At 39.2% G+C, this 22,809-nt stretch overlaps 1 protein-coding gene across 2 annotated transcripts in view; it reads left to right on the top strand.

Moving 5' to 3' along the window:
- Positions 1 to 62: 62 nt before the first annotated feature.
- The window catches only part of LOC136878827 (FUN14 domain-containing protein 1), a 130,134-nt gene continuing 107,387 nt past the window's right edge, over positions 63 to 22,809 (top strand). The window contains exons 1-2 of one of the 2 annotated variants that reach the window (XR_010860847.2): positions 63 to 586; positions 788 to 983. Coding sequence is in view for 1 of the 2 variants with exons in the window: in XM_067152336.2 (XP_067008437.1) it covers positions 420 to 586; positions 788 to 983 (363 nt within the window). In the remaining variant the exon portion in view is untranslated. The remainder of the gene's footprint in view (positions 587 to 787; positions 984 to 22,809) is intronic. The other variant, XM_067152336.2, reaches the window with a different exon arrangement.

Here is a 22,809-nt window from a genome sequence, read left to right on the forward strand (position 1 = left end):
ATTTCGTCTCCTTACTATCTCCGATTGACCCCCCACTCCAGAGTTCAAGAGTGAAGCTCCAAGTTTCAAGACTAAAGAACGGCGGACATGTTTTCGGAATAGTCAGCTGTTGGGTCATTTAATACAGAGAGAAAGCCGACACAGAAGGGCTGTGACGACGGATTTGTCAGTAATTTTTTTTGTTTGAATCTTGTTGTAGGTGTGAAAATAAGTTTTAAACTACTGGAATGTTAAGATATATTGCTACATACTGATTGAAACAATAATTTAATTCTTTAGGAGTTATTGAAATCCATTGACTGTTATATTTATAGCATTTGGGCGTATATGTCAGTGCAGTCTTGAGTGCAATTGTTCGGGTGTGCTGTGGATGAGAAGATTCTAATATTTTAATAGATAACACATTTTGAAAGGAAATTATGGCCCCTCCGTCGAGGAAGTCGAATAAAAAAGAAGAAGAGGAAGAAGAGCTTATTAATATAGACGAAGTGGCAAAGGAAACGAAGAGTTTTATTGACAAAGTTCTTGGTGATGTTGGAAAATCTTCTGCTACTAAACAGCTTCTTATTGGAACAGCGTCAGGATGGCAAGTATTATTTTGTAAAGAGAGTTAGTGTGCCAAAATAATAATTTTAAATACGGTATCAGCTATTTTGCTACTAGATGTAATTATATATTGAAGGTTATATTCCGCATACCTTATCATGCTCCAGAGGAATGTGCTAAGTAATTGTGAGAACTACTGTAAATTGGAACTCTGATATCAAAACTGATATTTGCTTTTCAGGTGTACAGGCTTTGTAACTATGAAAGTTGGGAAGATAGCTGCAGTTGCTGTAGGTGGTGGCATTATATTACTTCAAATAGCAAGCCATAAAGGCTATGTAAAAATCAACTGGGACAAAGTGTACAAACAAGTTGATAAAGTAACAGACAAAGTGGAAGAGAAGGCAACAGGGGAAAGTTCCAAGTGGATGGAGAAGGTGTGGTTTCAAGTTATTTCTATCTTCTTTGTTGTTATTGTCCAGCATAATTGCCTGTTTATATTTAATCAATAAGCTAAGATCGGGATTAGTGATATGCCCACATTATTTTGTTCAATATCGTGACATACACCGATTATTAATGTGGTGACAGAGCTGTGAGCTTGCATTCAGGAGATAGTGGGTTCGAACTCCACTGTCGGCAGCCCTGAAGATGGTTTTCCATGGTTTCCCATTCACACCAGACATATGCTAGGGCTGTACAGTCCGCGGAAATTTTAGTGATACTTCGTTTTACGGGATGAGTAAGGAGGAGCTACCCCACTTCCGGTAATACTGCAAACTGAATGGAAATGAAATCTGAATTGACTAGATAGTATGATCGATCAATATGAATTTTCTAAACCCTTATTATATTAAGCCAACAACTATCACACACACATTATATAAAATTATATAACATTTCTCAATGCGAATCTTGTTCCAAGCATGAATTCTCAGAAATATCACCTTGGCTTTGCTGTGTAAACAACAGTACTAGTACGTAAAGTGTACGTCAGATGTCTCACGGCGATGCATAATTGATTCATAGTTTGTGTGTCAAAGGTTGCCAATATGAATCTTGTAATTTCTCAACTGTTCAATTGGATATTGTAAAATTACTGTAATCGTTCAACCAACGGTAGTAATTAATGTATGAACATGGACACCAGACACTTTATACCCTTTCTCCCCTAACCGTTTCCATGTAAATATAAACTTTGTGTATGAATGATGACGCCAGACACTTTATACCCTTTCTCCCCTATCTGTTTCCATGTAAATATATGTAAAAATTTTATATTTTTCTATGATTTCCTAATAGAGTAGTGTCAATTGTTCTTCGGACCACCACTGCTGGACTCTGCTAAATACCCTGTACCGGGCGAGTTGGCCGTGTGCGTAGAGGCGCGCGGCTGTGAGCTTGCATCCGGGAGATAGTAGGTTCGAATCCCACTATCGGCAGCCCTGAAGATGGTTTTCCGTGGTTTCCCATTTTCACACCAGGCAAATGCTGGGGCTGTACCTTAATTAAGGCCACGGCCGCTTCCCTTCCAACTCCTAGGCCCTTCATATCCCATCGTCGCCATAAGACCTATCTGTGTCGGTGCGACGTAAAGCCCCTAGCAAAAAATAAATACCCTGTGATTTTACGCATTGGTGCTGACTACTGTGTCTATAAACATTTATTGTTTAACTGTATCATGTTTGTATCTTAGTGTTTACAATTTAATTACCAGTCAGGTACCTGATTTATGCCTTGAGGAGGTACTATGACTGATGATGCCCTCAATGAAGGGCGAAACATGTCTCAATAGGAAATAATAATAAATTCCTAAGTGTTTAAAAATTTATAATGTATTGAATATGTGACACAATAAACCCTTTAGCATCCGACATTCAGTATCTTCAATACGGATTAACAATGATATTTACCACTCGCACTAACCGAGGTCTACCGATTCAGCACTAGAGAGCCGAAGTATCACTAAACGTTTTGCGTACTATACCTTAATTAAGGCCACGGACACTTCCTTCCCACTCCTAGCCCTTTGCTGTCCCATCGTTGCCATAAGACCTATCTGTGTCGGTGCAACATAAAGCCATTTATGAAAAGGTGACTGACCGTTTGGAAAATCTCTTGTCTTTTCAGATGACAAGTCATGTGCTTGCTTGTTTGTTTATGGCCTGTTGACAGGAGTAATTGCAAAGTGAGATTGTTTCCATTTCTTTTTTTAACTTTATTGGAAGTTACTTAAAACCTGAGCATGCTTCATAAATTTCTGTGACGTGGATGCTACTCTGTTACACATATTTGGGCCTGGTCAATGTTAATATCTTTAACTATTACACATAGTCAGAGTGATGGATTTTATAATCTGAGCTACCAGAGCACAAAGAGGGACACGACTTGGAATATGTCTGAGATGCCCACTTTTATTTCGTATCAGCTGGTATCCCGACTCTCAGAACCACTTACTAGGCCACTCATCTGGGTACTTCTGTAGAGCCTTCATGGGATATGGGAGTAAAAAGACATATAAAAATTATGTGAAATAATATAGAAGAGAGGTCATTCCTTAATGCTTTAGCAGCGACTCCACCAACCTACCTGTCAGTCAAATATAGAACAATTGAAACAGAGGCACAGTAAACCTCAGATTGTGTTGTTGTCCAGCTTAGGTCAGCTGTTATGAAGACTAGTTTTCTATTGCCTCTGATAGAGCTTGCATCATGTGTGGCCACAAGGCTGCCACCTTGGTTGAAAATTCAAAAACCATACAGTTTCAAATTGTCATGGCGTAACTTATGCCCGTAACCTTTATTTTTTGCCATTTCGTCACTGTTTTGGTCACATTTTAGCAGGATTCCAGGGGATGCTAGAGGCCTGTTGGCCACTTTGTGACCCTAACCTAACGGCTTATGCCCCCACACCTTCTTTGCTTGCACCCCAGCTCGGTGGTATTATCACTAGCTGGACCTAACATCCTTAGTTGGTAGCCTTGTGTAGCGCGTTGTGACAATTGAGCAGCACCATGTTAAATCTATAACTATCTTTCACAAAGGCTGAATGGAAGCTCTGCTCTCACCTTTTGCCACTGGTTCACAAACTAGTACTTGCCTACAAACAGGTGAGGACAATGGCAGAAGGGAACACTGAAATGAGGAGATAAGTTGAGAATAAACTCGACGGATGAAGTTATATGTATAAACTGGCTGTGGTGACAGGGTCAGGTGAGGCAAATGGAGGAGAAAAGGTTATCTAGGAGAATAATAGACGTGGTCATGGAGGGTAAAAAAAACAAAAAAGGAGACCAAAGCAATGATGAGTACACTCAATTTTTGATGATTTAAGAATCAGAAGTGTAAACTAAAAAAGCCTCCAAGCTAGTTACAAGTAGAGGATTGTAGAGCCATTTAGTTAGTTCAAAGACACTTGCAGACTGACTGGTGTGAGTCTGTAAGATAGATGTGTCAGTGTTGGAAGTTGCTCTGCTGTAAAACTGTTATTAACTATGCAACAGTTGCGCTCTCTTTAGGACATGGGTAGTTGCGTGCAGCATTTTGTTTCGCAGATCAAAATTCTGTTGGATAGCCCTTGTATGTTAGTTGAAAAAATTATATTTAACATAGATGGAAATTAATATTCATTTGTTTATTACATTAAGGGCCGGTTCTACCACCTACTGGTAAAGTAGCGCATAACTTGCCCTCCGCATAAAAGGATGTTTCCGTTCGTCCACTCCCAGGTAGCGCTATCGGTAGCATAAATCGTAGTTACCTGGCGCGTAAATTATCGGTCACTTCGAGGGCCCGATAAGACTACCTGCCGGGCAAGTTTTGAGAGCTGAGCATTATTAGGTGTATTTCAGGTGACATACAACTTAAATTGGCTTAGTATACTGAAAAAAGCATGATACTATAACGTGATCGATACTGTATTGCAGGATTTTGAACAGTAATGCTTCCTTTGAGTTGCAACGGTCACACCAGCCTCTCGCATTGGTAGCGAAGGGAACACATTTTATACGTCAAGCTTTCGCAAAGAAACCGTAAAAGGATATTTGCAAATCATTTCAAATAGGCTTTAATTTTCTACTTTTTCAGTTTTCAGTCACCAGGTATAATTTAGTGTATGTATCCTGAATACCTCGAGCTTTCCCGCAGCGTAATGATAATACAGATGTTGATTCCCATAGGGAATCTGTAATATTTGTTCCGAATGAGTAAATTTATAATACCAATATAAATGGTCCGTTATTGGACATTATAAATTTTCCAGCTAACTCATTCCTGGTTGCCAGCGTTTCGCCCTCGTGTGCTAGGCTGGGCTCATCAGTTGGTACCTAGCATGCCTACCAAGACGCATGGCTAGTGCATACCATGGAGGCCACTGCGTAGGCCAATTGTAGCCACCGGCAGTGCCAATGCACTGTGAGACACTGTCTCACTACTAAAAATTGATGCCTGTTTGGCCATCAGATAATACAGATGTTGATTCCCATAGGGAATCTGTAATATTTGTTCCGAATGAGTAAATTTATAATACCAATATAAATGGTCCGTTATTGGACATCATAAATTTTCCAGCTAACTCATTCCTGGTTGCCAGCGTTTCGCCCTCGTGTGTTAGGCTGGGCTCATCAGTTGGTACCTAGCACACCTACCAAGACACATGGCTAGTGCATACCATGGAGGCCACTGCGTAGGCCAATTGTAGCCACCGGCAGTGCCAATGCACTATGAGACACTGTCTCACTACTAAAAATTGATGCCTGCTTGGCTATCAGATAATACAGATGTTGGTAGGTGTGCTAGGTACCAACTGATGAGCCCAGCCTAGCACACGAGGGCGAAACGCTGGCAACCAGGAATGAGTTAGCAGGAAAATTTATAATGTCCAATAACGGACCATTTATATTGGTATTATAAATTTACTCATTCGGAACAAATATTACAGATTCCCTATGGGAATCAACATCTGTATTATCTGATGGCCAAGCAGGCATCAATTTTTAGTAGTGAGACAGTGTCTCATAGTGCATTGGCACTGCCGGTGGCTACAATTGGCCTACGCAGTGGCCTCCATGGTATGCACTAGCCATGCGTCGTGGTAGGTGTGCTAGATACCAACTGATGAGCCCAGCCTAGCACATGAGGGCGAAACGCTGGCAACCAGGAATGAGTTAGCTGGAAAATTTATAATGTCCAATAACGGACCATTTATATTGGTATTATAAATTTACTCATTCGGAACAAATATTACAGATTCCCTATGGGAATCAACATCTGTATTATCTGATGGCCAAGCAGGCATCAATTTTTAGTAGTGAGACAGTGTCTCATAGTGCATTGGCACTGCCGGTGGCTACAATTGGCCTACGCAGTGGCCTCCATGGTATGCACTAGCCATGCGTCTTGGTAGGTGTGCTAGGTACCAACTGATGAGCCCAGCCTAGCACACGAGGGCGAAACGCTGGCAACCAGGAATGAGTTAGCTGGAAAATTTATAATGTCCAATAACGGACCATTTATATTGGTATTATAAATTTACTCATTCGGAACAAATATTACAGATTCCCTATGGGAATCAACATCTGTATTATCTGATGGCCAAGCAGGCATCAATTTTTAGTAGCGAGACAGTGTCTCATAGTGCATTGGCACTGCCGGTGGCTACAATTGGCCTACGCAGTGGCCTCCATGGTATGCACTAGCCATGCGTCTTGGTAGGTGTGCTAGGTACCAACTGATGAGTCCAGCCTAGCACACGAGAGCGAAACGCTGGCAACCAGGAATGAGTTAGCTGGAAAATTTATAATGTCCAATAACGGACCATTTATATTGGTATTGCGTAATGATAACGCGCTCTCTTTGTAATACGATGTATGTAGGTTCGAGCCTTCATTATGACGAATCCTTTTTATTTTCATTATTAGCGTTATATTAATCTGTGTGCCTCTTTTCATACGTTCTTTTGTTAATAATATATTCAATGAAATGTTTAATCACAATATTATGTCTACTATATGTGTGCTACTTATAGAAAGTGATGATTAATATAGCATATAGGACTGTAGCCCAGGTAGCAGATTCCCTATCAGTTGTTTACGTAGTCTTCTTGTAAATGATTTCAAAGAAATTGGAAACTGTTCCATTCCCGAATGCCTCTTCCTATGAATGGATATTTACCCCGATTAGTTCTTTAACAGTATCTTCCAACTTTATCTTCATGAAGTTAAACATTAGAATGAAATGCATTATCAATAAATGGAAGCGTGTAGAACTAAACGAGGTCACAGAGCTAGTTGCAAATACTGTAGAGCATTGTGGAGATACTTAATAAATTCACAGAAGCCTGCTGATAGAATTCACAAAGGCTGTAAGTCCGTAAGGAAGATGTGGGTGTATATACGTATATGGAAGCGCGTCAAAAGAGTTAAGAACAACGGCAGGGAACGAAAATAAATTATAAAATGTAAATTAGAAAGACGGTGAAAACCTGCATACGTTCTATTACGGAGCGAGCGACTTGACCAATCTACTACGAGAATACTTTCCAAACATGCTGCCTTACATGACAGGTTATAAATGGCGTAAGAAAATGTAATCTCGAGATTTTAATCGCAATTAGGTATTGATATTGAAGCTCATAGATTAAATTCACGAAAGCTTGACATAAATCGTTGTCCATAACTCTTAAGACTCCCCTTATTAGGCTTTTTGGTGATAATCAACAGATGCAAGCACAGGAAAATAAGGCAATCGAAATTAGCTTCACACATCTGACGATAGATACCACCACACTAGAAAGCGTGAAGTTGCTGAAAATCAGTCTAGCCAACTCTGCATATCAGTGTCTAGCTCCGGGTAGCTACCCAGCGCTTGCGCGGAGGTGGTTGCACGCAAGGCAAAGTGCCAGCTGATTTACACCCCCAGGTAGTTTACCTCCCGGGCAGCTGCCAGCCGCTTTACCAGTAGATTGTTGAACCCGCCCTAAGAAACAAATATGCATGTTAATATCATAAAGGAAATAAAATATATGTAGAAAATTTATATGTGTCAGATAATATGAATTATATCTATGAAAAGGAATCGTACATTAACTTCACAAACATATGTAAAATATACATGGCATTCGAGCACTGCAGATCAGTGATAAAATGAAACAAAGAATGTAACTAGTATTTTTAGGTCCAACCAGACACTTTTCAACACAGTCGAAAATACGCATTGAAACAACAAAGTAGAGAAAATTCATTTCAAATTTGGAACTCAAAACAATAACTTAAGTCATAAAGTAAATAGTAAATTTTCTTCTTCGTATTCTCTTTGACACAGATTGCAACACATGTTTTTTTTACTATGACTTTTATGTACCCAGTTCTGGCACTGAGCACAGCAGACTATTGTCCTGTTATTCTTCTGTAAAGAACTTTCGTAATAAGGACCAGTTTCCCAGATTGATGCAGAAGTTTATTTCACCTCTACTGCTCTTTATTTTGATAGGAAGATTTGAAGGTCACGAGGTAGGTTCATGAACTTTTGCTCTGTTTCTCAGATGTTTTTCCATCATCTCAAACATCAGTGCTTTTAGTAATTCTCCCCCATTTTCTCCTCATTCAGGTTTGTTGAATCAGTGTATAATGTGTGCATTGATGCCTGCTATCTCCAAATGCCGCAAAAATAGGGACATCGGTCAGCGTCTAATTACCCTGTTGTATATAAAATGTTTTGAATAGTATGCTCCAAGTTTACAGCATCACTGAGGTTTATTCTTCCTTCACAATTCATGTTTTCCTTGAAATATTAAAATTCCAATTCATATTGTGAGCTGATGTAATTAACATTATATGAAAGTAATTATAGGTTATGATTTAATATATTCATAAAATATGATGAATGTCAGCTGAGAGTTCCTGAAGTTTTTACTTACTTCGCCAGTTGTGCGTGAAACCGAATGTAGCAGACTAGTACGTTCTCTCTACAGGACACAGTAGCGACTGACTGGCGGGAAGGAACCAAGGCGCCAGTAGTCTGTCCCATTAGAGACATGTCTGTTTCAGAACACATGACACAGTCAGCACTTCCAGCTGATACAGACTGTAGTTCAAAAGCATTCAGCACTGCGACACAGAATGCCGCTACACGACTGTGGAAAGCCTCTTGTATTCTCAGCTGACAAGTCATGTGCTTGCTTGTTTGTTTATAGCCTGTTGACAAGAGCAATTGCAAAATGATTGTTTCCATTTTTAAATTTCTTTCTTTTACTTTGTTGACATTGTTTCTAACTGGGAAGTTCAAGTGCTAGAGTTCTTAAAAATCTGTAAAAGGGTAAGATTTAGTTAATGTGGAAGGTCTGAAAGAGGTACAGGTTGGCTGCTAATACACTAACAGCTCTGAGTGGACATCGGCCTTTAGTGATGCCAGAAATGTACTATACAAAACTTGTGTACGTGTATATACAGTAAAACCTCATTTATCCGGCCCTCGTTGATCCGCATCTCCAGATAATCTGGATCACGTTTGAGGACATTTTTAAAAATTGAATGTTCACATTAGATGATGATTTTTAACTATGATAACAAGAACATAACTATAAGTACGTCAATATTTGCTTTTTAGTTTGATTCAATGTTCAGTTCCTGATTAGATTGTAAAATAAATGAAGGTAATACTGTACTGTAAAATGATTTTTGTTGAGTTTAAGAAAGACTTACTGGAGTGTCACCGAACGCTTACGTGGTATGACGGTGCCTACAACACTACGACGGAAGAAGAAATTGTAGCAGCAGGCACATCTACAGCAGACAGTGAGAAAGAAGACTATGTGGATGAGGAGGGAGTGATCACACTGCAACAGCAGATGGCACATGCATATGCTGCGCACCAGCTGACAAACATCATGGCGTACTTGGAGCGTCAGCCAGAAAAGAGATGCGTGACCGTGCCTCATTGAAACGCCACACGTGTTTGAAGTGGAAGACAGTGGACCATTTCTTTGTTAAGAAATGATGTGATTTTATGTGGTTAAAATTGTTTTTCTTTTTAATGTCTTGTAAACAAAACTGTGTACATAATGTTAAAAAAAAAGTGTTTTATTTTCATAAACAGTATGTCTGCTTATTTAAAGATTTTATTTTGCTAATTATCCATATAACATGGACTATCCAGATTTTCGATTGTCCGGATTGCCTTTGGTCCCAGTTAGTCCGAGAAAAGAGTAGTGTTACAAAAATGTTGCAAAGTTTGGGCTGGGAAGAATTGAGAGAAAGAAGGAGAGCTGCTAGACTAAGTGGTATGTTCCGAGGTGTCAGTGGTGAGATGGCGTGGAATGACATTAGTATACTAAGTTTGAGTGGCGTTTATAAAAGTAGGAAAGATCACAATATGAAGATAAAGTTGGAATTCAAGAGGACAAACTGGGGCAAATAATTCATTTATAGGAAGGGGCTAGGAAAACAACGGATAGGGAATCTGCCATCTGGGCGACTGCCCTAAATGGAGATCAGTATTGATTGATTGATTGATTGATTGATTGATTGATTGATTGATTGATTGATTGATTGATTGATTGAATGTCTGGATAAACAAGGTTTTACTGTTCAATGTGTGCTCTAGGCTTTTCTCCAAGTTGTCACACAGTACACATGGTGCAGTAGGGATACATAACAGAAGACCACTGATAATCTTGCCTCAGGAGACCACAATGGGTAGATAGATTGATAAATTCCTGCGCAGAAACTTGAACTTTTGGTTCCTTTATTTTTATAGCTCTGAGTACCATATGATTTTTCATAACCGTATTTTTTTTTTTAAATTCATGTGAATGACAATAAATTAAAGATTCAAGCTGGGGTAAAACATTAATATAGGTCCCTCAGCATAATTTATCTCCTCCTCCTCAGGATTTCCTTTCAGGAAGTTGGATAGGAACTTTGTGAACGATATGCCTCCACTGAATTCTGTCCTGGTAGTTTTCCCTCTCCATTGCATCCACGTTACTCCTCTCTTCTTGAGATCCATTAGCCTGTCTGTCCATCTTTTTCTAGACAGTCCAATAGGTCCTCTTCCGGGTACCTTCATCTCCATATACTGGTGTGGAGTTGGAGTTGGGTGCATTTGCTTCACATGACCTAACCACTTCAGTCTCACAGCACCTATCCTTTCCTCCATGGTCAAGTTCACCTGCAGGTCTCTCCTAACATATATGCCCACAACAAGGGCGAAACACGTTCCAATTTAAGTGTCATGCTTAAGTATTAAACATTCTCACGAATGTATTGCATTGAATAGGTTGACCACTTCAATAAACTTAATGAAGTTTATTACATGCAATACAATTTCTAATCACTAGATTGCATGCCAAAAGCCTGGATTAAATTCCAAACCTCTCCACAGTCCTCATATGGAGTGAAGGCATTTGACGCTGTTGGTGATTCATCTGTCGGATGAAGTCGTTAAGCCTTGAGCAGACTCCTTGGTGCTATTCAACAGGAGTACAGTAGGCTATTTGCCGGCACCAGGTTTCACCCTCTCCCTTCCTACTATTATATATCACGTCATTCATTTCATCTCATTAACTCCTCTGATGAGTTTGACGTCAGGGCATTCTGTCATAAAAACTCGCCACGACAGATTCATCTCGCCTCATACCCGACCCCGTAGAGAAATGGGACAAGGGTTGGACAAATAACAACATAAGAGAATATCCTTAATCATTTGACATTTTCCATTCCACTCACATCGCACCACTGACATTGGCTGAAATGGATAAAATATGGCATTCCTCTCAGAATTCAGCACATAGATGTGATTACCAACTGCAGCTCAATAAAAGCGCCAAGGCACTTGTTGCCAGGTCTGTCCAGGCTAGTCATCTCTTACAGATACCGTATTTCATCAGCAGTTGATAGCAAACAACTATAAGCCGCCAGTAACAAAAGAACATCAAGTTGTGGTAGTCCGCAGCTGTCTTGGCTGGTTTACGTTTACTTAAGTTCTACTCCACATATGCAAGACTGTCTTTTCTTGGCCATAATTTTTGACATTAAGTTTTTTCATTCTTATATGATTAAACATTTCTTTATGTTGCTTTCCCACTTAGTGAATTGTCAACTGCAGGAAAACAATTCTATTTCAAGGTTTGATTTGCAACACTGTCACTGATTGCTCTGAGTATCATTTTTCTTTTCTCTATACTCAGACCTAATTGCAGATGTACAGTATACACCCCATTGTAATTATTTATTCATGTGAATGATAACTAAAGATTCAAACGCACATCTTTAAATGTTGTGATCAGCCAAAGATATCTGATACTGTATAAAACCAAACCCCATGGCCTACCAAGCAACTGCTGCTCAACCCGAAGGCCTGCAGATTATGAGGTCAGCACGACAAATCCTCTTGGCCGTTATTCTTGGCTTTCTAGACCGAGGCCGCCATTTCAACATCAAATAGCTCCTGAATTGTAATCACATAGGCTAAGTGGACCTCGAACCAATCAACAGATCCAGGTAAAAATCCCTGACCTGGCCGGGAATTGAATTTAGGGCGTCCGCGTAACAGGCAGGTACGCTACCCCTACACCATGGGACCGGCTTCTGACACTGTAATTGAATGAGTATTTTCTCTATTAATGATGTCACAAATACAAACTGATATAAGACATTGAATTCATTTTTGTATTTCACAGTTGTATATCATAACTATAGGATCATAAAGATTACCACACGACCAAGAATATACAATTTTCCAACCAACCTGAGCTGAGTAAAAGTTACCTTACAAAATTGATAAGAGTCTTTTCATTGGAAACAAATTTCTGAAACTTATGAACAACTAGCTGATGTACCCGTGCTTCGCTACGGGATCCTCCGAAAGACTATCTTTGTGGTTTTCCTAACTGACGTCAACTTATTCCATTACAAAAATGTCAGTAGGAATGTAGCGATTAAAAGCAATGTTATCATATAAAATACACGATTAAATGAAAAACTGCACATTTTCTCAGTTTTAACGAACATTACTACGGTGCCTATCTAACAGTGCAAATTTCCAGTGCTGGAATGACCGGGCCGCAGACAGCCGTGAACACTCCTCTGCCATTATTCCATTAAATATGCACACTGCTCATTCAAATCAGTGCCTCAGAGTAGGGATCAAATAGCTCCAATGCTATGGTGAACCAGTTTGTTACATACCAGTAGTATCAGAAAATGTATGAACCACAGGAATGGCCTGCTAAAGAAGAAATTTATCTAACTCCCCAGCTACTTGTTGCCAATATTCAGGTAAGCTGTTATACTCGGTACGACCGGGCGAATTGGCCGTGATGTTAGGTGCGCACAGCTGTGAGCTTGCATCCGGGAGGTAGTGGGTTCGAACCCCACTGTTGACAAATCTGAAAATGGTTTTCCGTGGTCTCCAATTTTCACACCAGGCAAATGCTGGTGTTGTACCGTAATTAAGGCCATGGCCGCTTCCTTCCCACTCCTAGCCCTTTCCTGTCCCATCATCGCCATAAGACCTATCTGTGTTGGTGCAACTTAACCCTCTACTGCATGAATTATTTTTTGTTTCCGTTTGGTGAAGAAAATTTCAAGTTTTAATGTTCAACATACGCTCAGTGGTTTAGATATACCAGCAATTCTTAACTGGGCCTAATAGCTTAACACTCGTATGTGATGTGGATTGCCATATTGGAATATATATACGATTTTTCACGATTTTACGGTAAGCTTTTAACATTCAAAGGCCGAACATTACTGCCTACTGGCCATGGGTACGTATTGCAAGGCGCAAGTATACTTGCACGACCGTAGGTCGGTAATGTCTTTGAGGTTGAGCCAGAGGTACGTAAAATAAACGGTGGTTGGTTCGCGTGGATGTTGACGGGGTGGAAGGAGTACCTTTGGCTGTAGGGCTGTTTTGTCTTATGTTATGTAAAAAAAAACAAGGCATCACTGGGATATGTGGTTAATTGACTGTACAGTTGAAGGTGTGCCGTAAAACTACCTCTGTCTATAATATTTATCCATTTACACAGGTGAAAAGTTATTTGTTGCCTAATGGCAACAGTATGCAGTAGAGGGTTAAAGCAATTTAAAAAAATACTCTGTATTCAGCAGTAATCCCATCTATCGGAGATGAATGGCAACAGAAACACAAAGCACATCACAACAAACAATGGTCAACGTAATGTTATTGTTGATCAATGTTTCGAGCTCTCTGTATTGTAGGCTTTCACATTTAGTTTTCTTTCGACTCTGTGATATTAGGGCGTTTACAATATTATTTATAGCATAGAATGTAGTTCCTTATTTCCCAACTTTACATACCGATTTTCATTAAATTCTGTGTACCCATTTTCTCGCGACTCGGCGCTGATATGGACTCAACAACAAAAATTCAAATTCCTGAATATCTCTGTTATCATAGCCGGTATGGTAAAAATGTATAAGATATAAATAATCAGAAATTTAATACTATAAAACTTCAGTTATGTAGTATTTGTTGATAGGACCACTAATAATACAAATATTTGAGGATTAAATTTTAGGCCTTCCCCTAAACTACCATTTCACTTATCATGAATATCGATTTTCATTAATATAGGACCATTAATAACAAATAATTGAGAATTATTTTTTAGGCCTTCCCCTAAACTACCATTTCTCTCAGCGTGAATAAGATTGTTTATAGCTTAGATTGTAGCGACTTATTCCCAGGCTTTACATACCGATTTTCATTAAATTCTCTTCAGCCGTTTTCTCGTGATGTGTATACATACAGATAGACAGACAAACATTATGGAAAATTAAAAAGTGCATTTTCTTGTTACTATGAACACGACCGGTACAGATATACCATTCTTTTTAAATTCTGAGCAATGTACAGACAAAACTCTTATTTTATATATATAGATGTATGAAACACTCCAAAATGTATAGTGCGTTAACATTTGGATTCAATCGGATAACAGGTTTTTGAGAAAAAATTACTTGAAGTTGACGCATGGTTCAAGCACATACATGCCGTAACGTGAAATAAAATGAGGAAAATGTTGGTGTTATGGTATTTTTGTAGGCCTAACAATATATATAAAATAACTTGTCCTGACTGACTGACTGACTGACTGACTGACTGACTGACTGACTGACTGACTGACTGACTGACTGACTGATTCATCATCGCCGAGCCAAAACTACTGGACATAAAAAAATGAAATTTTGGGCATAGATTCATATTAAGATGTAGGTACTCGCTAAGAGAGGATTTTTGGATATTCCTTCGCTAAGGGGGTGAAAAGAGGGGTTGAAATTTTAAAATGTATCTATATGTCAAAAGTTTAAAAGTTTACAGATGTATAATTTGGTATTTAGAATCTCCTTTAAAAATAAGGAAACACGTACTTTTTTTTTTTTTTTTTCAGAAAATCCCAATAGTAGGGGCGAAAAACGATAAAAAAGGGGTTGAATGCCTTTAATCAGAATACCGGTACTTATATCTCAGAAACTGAAGATATTACAGACCTGAAAATTGGTACATTTGATCTCTTTTAAAAATAAAGAAACACGTATTTTTTTTTCTTTTTTTCTTTCGGAAAATCCAATTAATGGGAGGGTGAAAAGGGGGATGAATTTTTAAAAGGAGTGCATCTATATCTCAAAACTTTTAAAGTTTACAGATGTAAAAATTGGTATTTAGAATCTTCCTTAAAAATAAAGGAACACGTATTTTTTTTCTTTTTTTCCCCTGTAAATCCCAAGGGTTGAATGCCTTCGAGGATACACATATCTCAGAAACTGAAAATATTACAGAACTGAAAATTTGTATATGGGATCTCCTTTAAAAATAAAGAAACATGTATTTTTTGTTTTTGGAAAATCCAATTAATGGCGGTTAAACAGGAGTGACATATTGGGGTGAATTTTTCGAAAGACTATATCTACAGAATATGTGAGAAACGTAAAATGTTAGACGTAAAAAGTGGGTATTTGGAATTTCCTCTAAATGTAAAGAAACATAGGTGATTTGTCTTTGGAAACTCCTTTTAAGGGGAAAAAAAAGGGGGTGAAATTTTAAAATGAGAATTTCTACAGTATATATCAAAAAACTTAACATGTTACATAAGTGAAAAATGGTATTTTTATCTCTATTAAAAATAAAGAAACGTGTATTTTTAGTTTTGGAAAATAATAGTTGGGTGGAAAGGGGGGGGGGGGTAAAAGTGACTGAAAATGGTGTTGATTTCTTTTAATTAGGCTACTGATATTTAAAACATGAAGATGTTACAGACGTGAAATTTGATATTTGGAATCTGCTTTAAAAGTAAGGAAACACGTATTTTCCAAAAATCCAATGAAGGGGGGCTGAAAGAATCGATAAATTAATTGACTTAATTGTATAAGAATGCATACATCTAATAAAAATACAGTTGTTACAGACGTGAAAATTGGTATTTGGATTTCCTTTAAAAACAAAGAAAAACGCGTTTTTTGGGGGGGAAGGGGGGAACCATCCTGCGAGGCGGGAGTGAAAAGGAGTTGAATTCCTTTCACGAGGACACATAAATCAAAAACTGAAGAAGTTAGAGTCGTGATAATTGGTATTTAGAAGATCCTTTGCTATTAAAGAAACAAGTATTTTTTGCCGGATAATTCACTTAGGGTGGGGGGGGAGTGTGAAAGGAAGTGAAAAAAGTGAATTATTTTTATGGGGATTCTTATATCTCAAATCTGAAGGTAATAGACGTGAACATTGATGTTTGAAATCTCCTTTAAACATAAAGAAACGCCTTCTTTTTTTGTGGGGGGGTGTAAATAAACTTAAGCGCGGTGGGGTGTAAAAGGAGGTGAGACCAATTGATTTTACTGTTCATAATGTACTTATCAGGGGCCTCCGTTGCTCAGGCGGCAGGACGCCGGCCTCTCACAGCTGGGTTCCATGGTTCAAATCCCTTTCACTCCATGTGCCATTCGTGCTGGACAAAACGGAGGCGGGACAGGTTTCTCTCCATATACTCCGGTTTTTCCTGTCATCATTTATTCCAGCAATACTGTCCATTATTTCATTTCATTTGTCATTCATCGATCATTTCTCCCAGAGGAGTGCTTCGGCAGCCGGCACAATTCCTATTGTCGCCGCTAGATGGGGCTTTATTCATTCCATTCCTGACCCTGTTGAATGACTGGAAACAGGCTGTAGATTTTCGATGTACTTATTCTGCTCATAAACCGATCATTTTTAATCTTTCCTGGGTTCGATTTCAACAGCCATTTTTCCTTCGGAGAACGTTCTTAGATTACAGTGGACTCTCCTGACATATAAATAAAAATTTAAACACATTTGAAACAAACGATAGGAATGAGATTGACCGTCAAATTGTTCACCTCTATAATAAGGTCAATAATGCACGGAAGTATGTCATTCTTGCATCTTGCTGTGGGGTCCAGAACATCTAATGATGATGATAATAATAATAATAATAATAATAATAATAATAATGTTCTGGACAGTCGTCAAATTGTGCGGACCGCGCGTCAAATTGTTCACCTCTATAATAAGGTCAATAATGCACGGAAGTATGTGATTCTTGCATCTTGCTGTGGGGTCCAGAACATCTAATAATAATAATAATAATAATAATAATAATAATAATAATAATAATAATAATAATAATGTTCTGGACCGTCGTCAAATTGTGCGGACCGCGCTGGAAACGGGTCCTGGCCTGGTAATGACTACGAATACAATCCGGCCGCGGGTTCAGTACCGCCAAGGCACCCAAGACGACACCACGCGGTATCTCTTTCAGGATTTGATCCACACTAAAAATGCTTATAGGAAAGGATGGCAAAGATTTAGGGACCCAACGGACCATGTGGAATACCTGGACATAGCCCGGGAAGTACGAAATCGATTGCTGGAAAGAAAGATTGAAAACTTTGAGGAACTTTGCCGTAACTCTCAGAAAACGAGTCAGATCGCGAATTTTGGCGGATTCTCTTCGAAAACGAGTCAGATCGCGAATTTCGGAGGATTATATATAAAACATTAAGCATTCAGTTACATATTTCAGTATAATACCGTAGCGAAGCACAGGTATCTTGCTAGTTGTTTAATAAATAATCTCCAATCTCGAGGGCACATAATATTTTGGTTGACAGTAGTGTACTTTTTAAATTATTTTTATTATTATTACTAACATTGTAGAGCTCAGCTGGAAAGTCATGGTACTTGCTCGTGCACTTAGTTTCGGTCTTCTAACACAGTCTTTCCAAGGAGTTTCTGTTTAGTCCATAATGAGTTGTCCATGACTTTTCTGTAGAATGCTGTGCTTGCAGTCTCACTCTCTGTCAACACTGTGATATGCCCTTCTTGTTTTTCCCTGCTAGCCTAGTTCGCACCACGTGTATTTTCGTGCCACGACATCCTGGCCGAGCTCTAACTAATACTAATATTATAACTACATCTGATTTATATGGTTTTACTTGCATATATTTTTACTGGTAAATGATAACAAGAAGTCAGCTGCATTCAGTATGAAGCAGAGATAGAGATGTTGCATATTCTAATCAGTGGTGTTCTCTTATATGGAATTGATTATTGGCAGTGACATAATTGATGAACTCATGAATTACATTGTTCATTGTTAAAATTTATCTTTCCAAGAAATACAAAATTATGAAGTGCATTGTTGACTAGTTTGAAAAAGAAATTTTGCTGCAAAACTTCCCTACATATGCGTTAATTGAGTTAGAAACTTTGAACATGGTGAAATTTGTGTCCAGTTTTCACATATTCCTTTATTTTTTGCTTACTTATGTAGTAGCTAGAATCATAAAATTTGGCTGGCATATGGCCACCGGTCGTACCAATGTGTGCGCCGAGTTTGGTTATTAAACCTTTCGTATAAGTGTGTCAAACTATAAAATAAAAGTATACAAATTACCATACACATACATACGTCAACATTATAGACCATTATGCCTTTCAGCATTCAGTCTGCAAGCCTCTGTGAATTTACTAAATATCGCCACAATCCTCTATTTGAAACTAGTGCTGTGGCCTCATTTAGTTCTATACCTTTAATCTTTAAATCATTAGAAACCGAGTCTAACCATTGTCCTCCTGGTCTCCCTCTACTTCTCTTACCCTCCATAACAGAGTCAATTATTCTCCTAGGTAGCCTATCCTCCATTCGCCTCAAATGACCCCACCACCGAAGCCGGTTTATGCGTACAGCTTCATCCATAGAGTTCATTCCTAACTCAGCCTTTATCTCCTCATTCCGAGTAACCTCCTGCCATAGTTCCCACCTGTTTGTACCAGCAATCATTCTCGATACTTTAATGTCTGTTACTTTTAACTTATGAATAAGATATCCTAAGTCCACCCAGCTTTCGCTCCCATAAAGCAAAGTTGGTCTGAAAACATATCGATGTAAGATAGTTTCGTCCAGGAGGTGACTTCCTTCTTACAGAATACTATTGAACGCAACTGCAAGCTCACTGCATTAGCTTTACTGCACCTTGATTCAAACTCACTATCTTACCAACCTGGGAGAACACACATCCTAAATACTTGAAATCATCTACCTGTTTCAGCTTTGTATCACCAATCTGACATTCAATTCTGTTGAATTTCTTACCTACTGACATCAATTTAGTCTTCGAAAGGCTAATTTTCATACCATACTCATTGCACCTATTTTCAAGTTGCAAGATATTAGACTGCAGGCTTTTGGCACACACTGTCATTAAGACCAAGTCGTCAGCATAGGCCAGGCTGCTTACTACATTTCCATCTAACTGAATCCCTCCCTGCCACTTTATACCTTTCAGCTGATGATCCATGTAAACTACAAACAACAAAGGTGAAATTTTACATCCTTGTCTAACCCCTGTAAGTACCCTGAACCAAGAACTCATTCTACCATCAATTCTCACTGCAGCCCAATTGTCAACATAAATGCTTTTGATTGATTTTAATAATCTACCCTTGATCCCATAGTCCCCCAGGATGATAAACATCTTTTCTCTCGGTACCCTGTCAGGAGTTGAGAACAAGGTGATGAGAAAATAGTTGATGAAATGTGTATGCCTGAAAATGAGGATGATAATGGGGACCAAGAAGAGGAAGAAAAAACCCTCCATCCTCTGTTCTGACATTTGGTGAAGTGATTAGTGCAATAAATTTGTGTAAGCATTTTGTGCAGTCAAACTGGAATGTTGAGGGAGTGTTAACATTGCTGATTGACCTCTAGAAAATGTTAGTTCAACACAACAAAAGTTGAAAATACATATATCATATCAAATATAGCACAGATTCATTTTATGGGTTGTTACTGTAGTCAGTTTTCACATAACATATCCCCTCAATAATTTACTCATTCTTCATGGCATTCCATTGTTCCTCTACTGCAAGGCCTCTCGCACGGCGCAAGGTGCAGGAGACGACTTCACTAGGTTGACCAGAGTGCAAAACCCTACTCCTCTTTCCCTACATCTGACTCATCTGCTCGGCCTGTCTCCGCCTTCTTCACCTTCCCCACCGATTCTCCCCTCATTGCGAAATGTTTATGTGCGGTGAGTGAAGACACACTGTTGTATGGGACAATGTTACAAGTGTTAACAAACTCTTCTATCAGTTTTGTTTGACCAGACAATTCTTTGCAATTATACCAATAATGTCTGGAACAAGGGATCGGCTGACAGCAATTCTGAGAGCGTTCTTAAAATCACAATCGGAAATACTCGCACGCAATCTAGTTTTCATACAAATCAAAACAGAAAAAAGCTTTCACATTTGCATGTGGAACCAAACATACAGATAATCTTAGCTGCTTCTCGATACAGCTTAGGAAAATCTTCTCTTGACAAATTCTCGTAGAATTCAAGCAAAGCCTTTGTAATTTTGTAATTATTGTCCCACAGATTAATCATTTGCCTTTATCGTCAGAACTGAGGAAAAATACGGAAGTTCCCAGTTTGATTGAAATATATTTTCGGAAGTCTTTGGTTGCTTCAAAACAGGTTGCTCCATTATTATCTTGTTGTTTTCTTGCGCTTATGTATTTCACTGATAAACAAGCCGTCTATCACCGAATGCTTCGTCGCTCTCAGCGCACTACACCATCCGAGTCAAGCCGAGTCAGCCTCTGCACCTTGATTTGCACGCGTGAGATTTTGGGCGTTTGAGAGGCCCTGCTCTACTGTGTTTCCTTCTGGCTTTTCATTTAGTCCTTATGCAACATGTTCCTTGAAACAATCCCACACACTTCTTTAAACTTGTCTAGGTCCCATCTCCTTGCATTCCTTCTTTCTTCAATTTCTTCAACTTCTGATGGCATTTCATGACTAATAAGTTGTGGTTAGAGTCCATGTCTGCTCCTGGGAATGTCTTGCAATCCAACACCTGGTTTCTGAATCTCTGCCTAATCATAATGAAGTCTATTTGATACTTTCCAGTGTCTCCTTCTGGTCCATGTATACAGCTGTCGTTTGTGGTGTTAGAATCAAGTATTAGCAAGGACTAAATTGTGATAGATGCAGAATTCAACCAGCCAACTTCCTCTTTCATTTTTATTATTGGTTTAAGCCCACTAGGGAGTGCTTATGACTAGTTCTTTTTGGTGGTTTGCTTTTTTTTCCCAATACCTCTTGAGTCCTGCTATTAGTTTTTACTTTGATACATTATGTCGTTCAATTCAATCACCTTAGGTCACTGTTGCCCGCTTTGCACCACCCGGGAGACACGTGCAGGGCAATCAGTAGGTACAATCCTGCAGACGGGTATCAGTCTTGTCTATTCTGCAGGGGAATACTGTGCCCCAGTATGGCTGGAAAGTGCACATGTGCATAAAGTGGATACTAAGTTGAATGATACCATGCGCTGCATAACTGGTACTGTAAAGTCAACACCTCGCCACTGGTTACCCGTACTTAGTCATATCCCACCACCCCACCTGAGGAGAAAGGAAGCTCTACTGAGAGAAGCGAAGATCTGGTCATCTCCCTCATTACCAGTTCACCAGGAATTTTGTTACCCATCGCCACGACGACTTCGATCTAGGAGACCAGCAAGTATACTCGCCGACTGACTCTTGAGGGATAATTTGAATCTAAACGAGAGCTGGCGGGATGAGTGGTCAATTTCAACATTTGGAACAAATGCTCATGATCTAAATCCAACCCTGAAAATGAAGGGATTCGACCTCCCAAGAATCTATGGTGTCGCCTCAACAGACTGAGAACTGGGCATGGACACTGCAATTTCTTACGCCATAATTGGGGTTGGATGGATTCTCCAATGTGTGAAAGCAATGAAGAGGAGCAGACCATGGACCTTGTCATCCTGCGCTGCCCTCTTCATGCCTACTCCGGTAGCCCCAGCGACCTGTTTCATCTTTCAGAAAGTGCTGTAGAGTCGCTGAAACACTTGGACCTGGACTTATAAATTTGTAGTTATAATCACCATACTTTTTTACTTTTACTTCCTTTCCTGTGGAAGAGGTTTGCGAGATTTAACAACCTTTGGTAGAGGAGACCACGAGTTTACCACTTTACAAAATTTTGGGCCATCTGAGACATCAGTATCAGAAATACCAGTAGAAGCCAACTTTTTTTTTTTTTTTTTTTTTTTTTTTTTTTTTTTTTCACTTTTCATAGAGCCACATGCTTCCAGTCTTGTAACTTTTGATGAGTGAGAAGAGCCTCTTTATAAGCCTGCCGTTGTCCGTTCTCAAAAAGTGCCTGTAAAACTTCAACTGCCTACGTTGCATGCTAGTGTTAGCAATTTCCAGCTGTTGGTACAGTTCAGAGTTCGCTTTCAGTCAGTAGGTTCCATGCAGGAGCACTCTTGGCTCATGAATTTTCTGGAGGATATGTCTTGACTTTTTCCAGGTTGTCCATGGTGCCTTCCTGTTCATCAGTTAGGTCTTCACAGCATATAAAAACTGGGTTCTGACAACAGTTTTGTCATGGCATATTTTGGCATTCTTCTTGTTGTAACGGTTTTGCGACAGTTGGTATGTTGCGTTGAGTTTGGCACATCTGTCTAAGATGCCTCTACCATTGGAGTGGACCCATTCACCAAAATACCAGAATCAATTGACTTTTCCAATCTTTCCATAGATGGTCGTCAAAGGGTTTTCCCGGGGTGGTTACTCTCAAAGTACTTGGTTTTTTCGTATAATATTTGTAGTCCTGTCCTTGCCGCTGTCTCACATAGGGATTGAACAGCAACTGCGGCATTCTTAAAGTTGTTGGTTAGAATC

This window comes from Anabrus simplex, chromosome 8 (assembly GCF_040414725.1).
Source record: "Anabrus simplex isolate iqAnaSimp1 chromosome 8, ASM4041472v1, whole genome shotgun sequence".
NCBI classification, from domain to species: domain Eukaryota; kingdom Metazoa; phylum Arthropoda; class Insecta; order Orthoptera; family Tettigoniidae; genus Anabrus; species Anabrus simplex.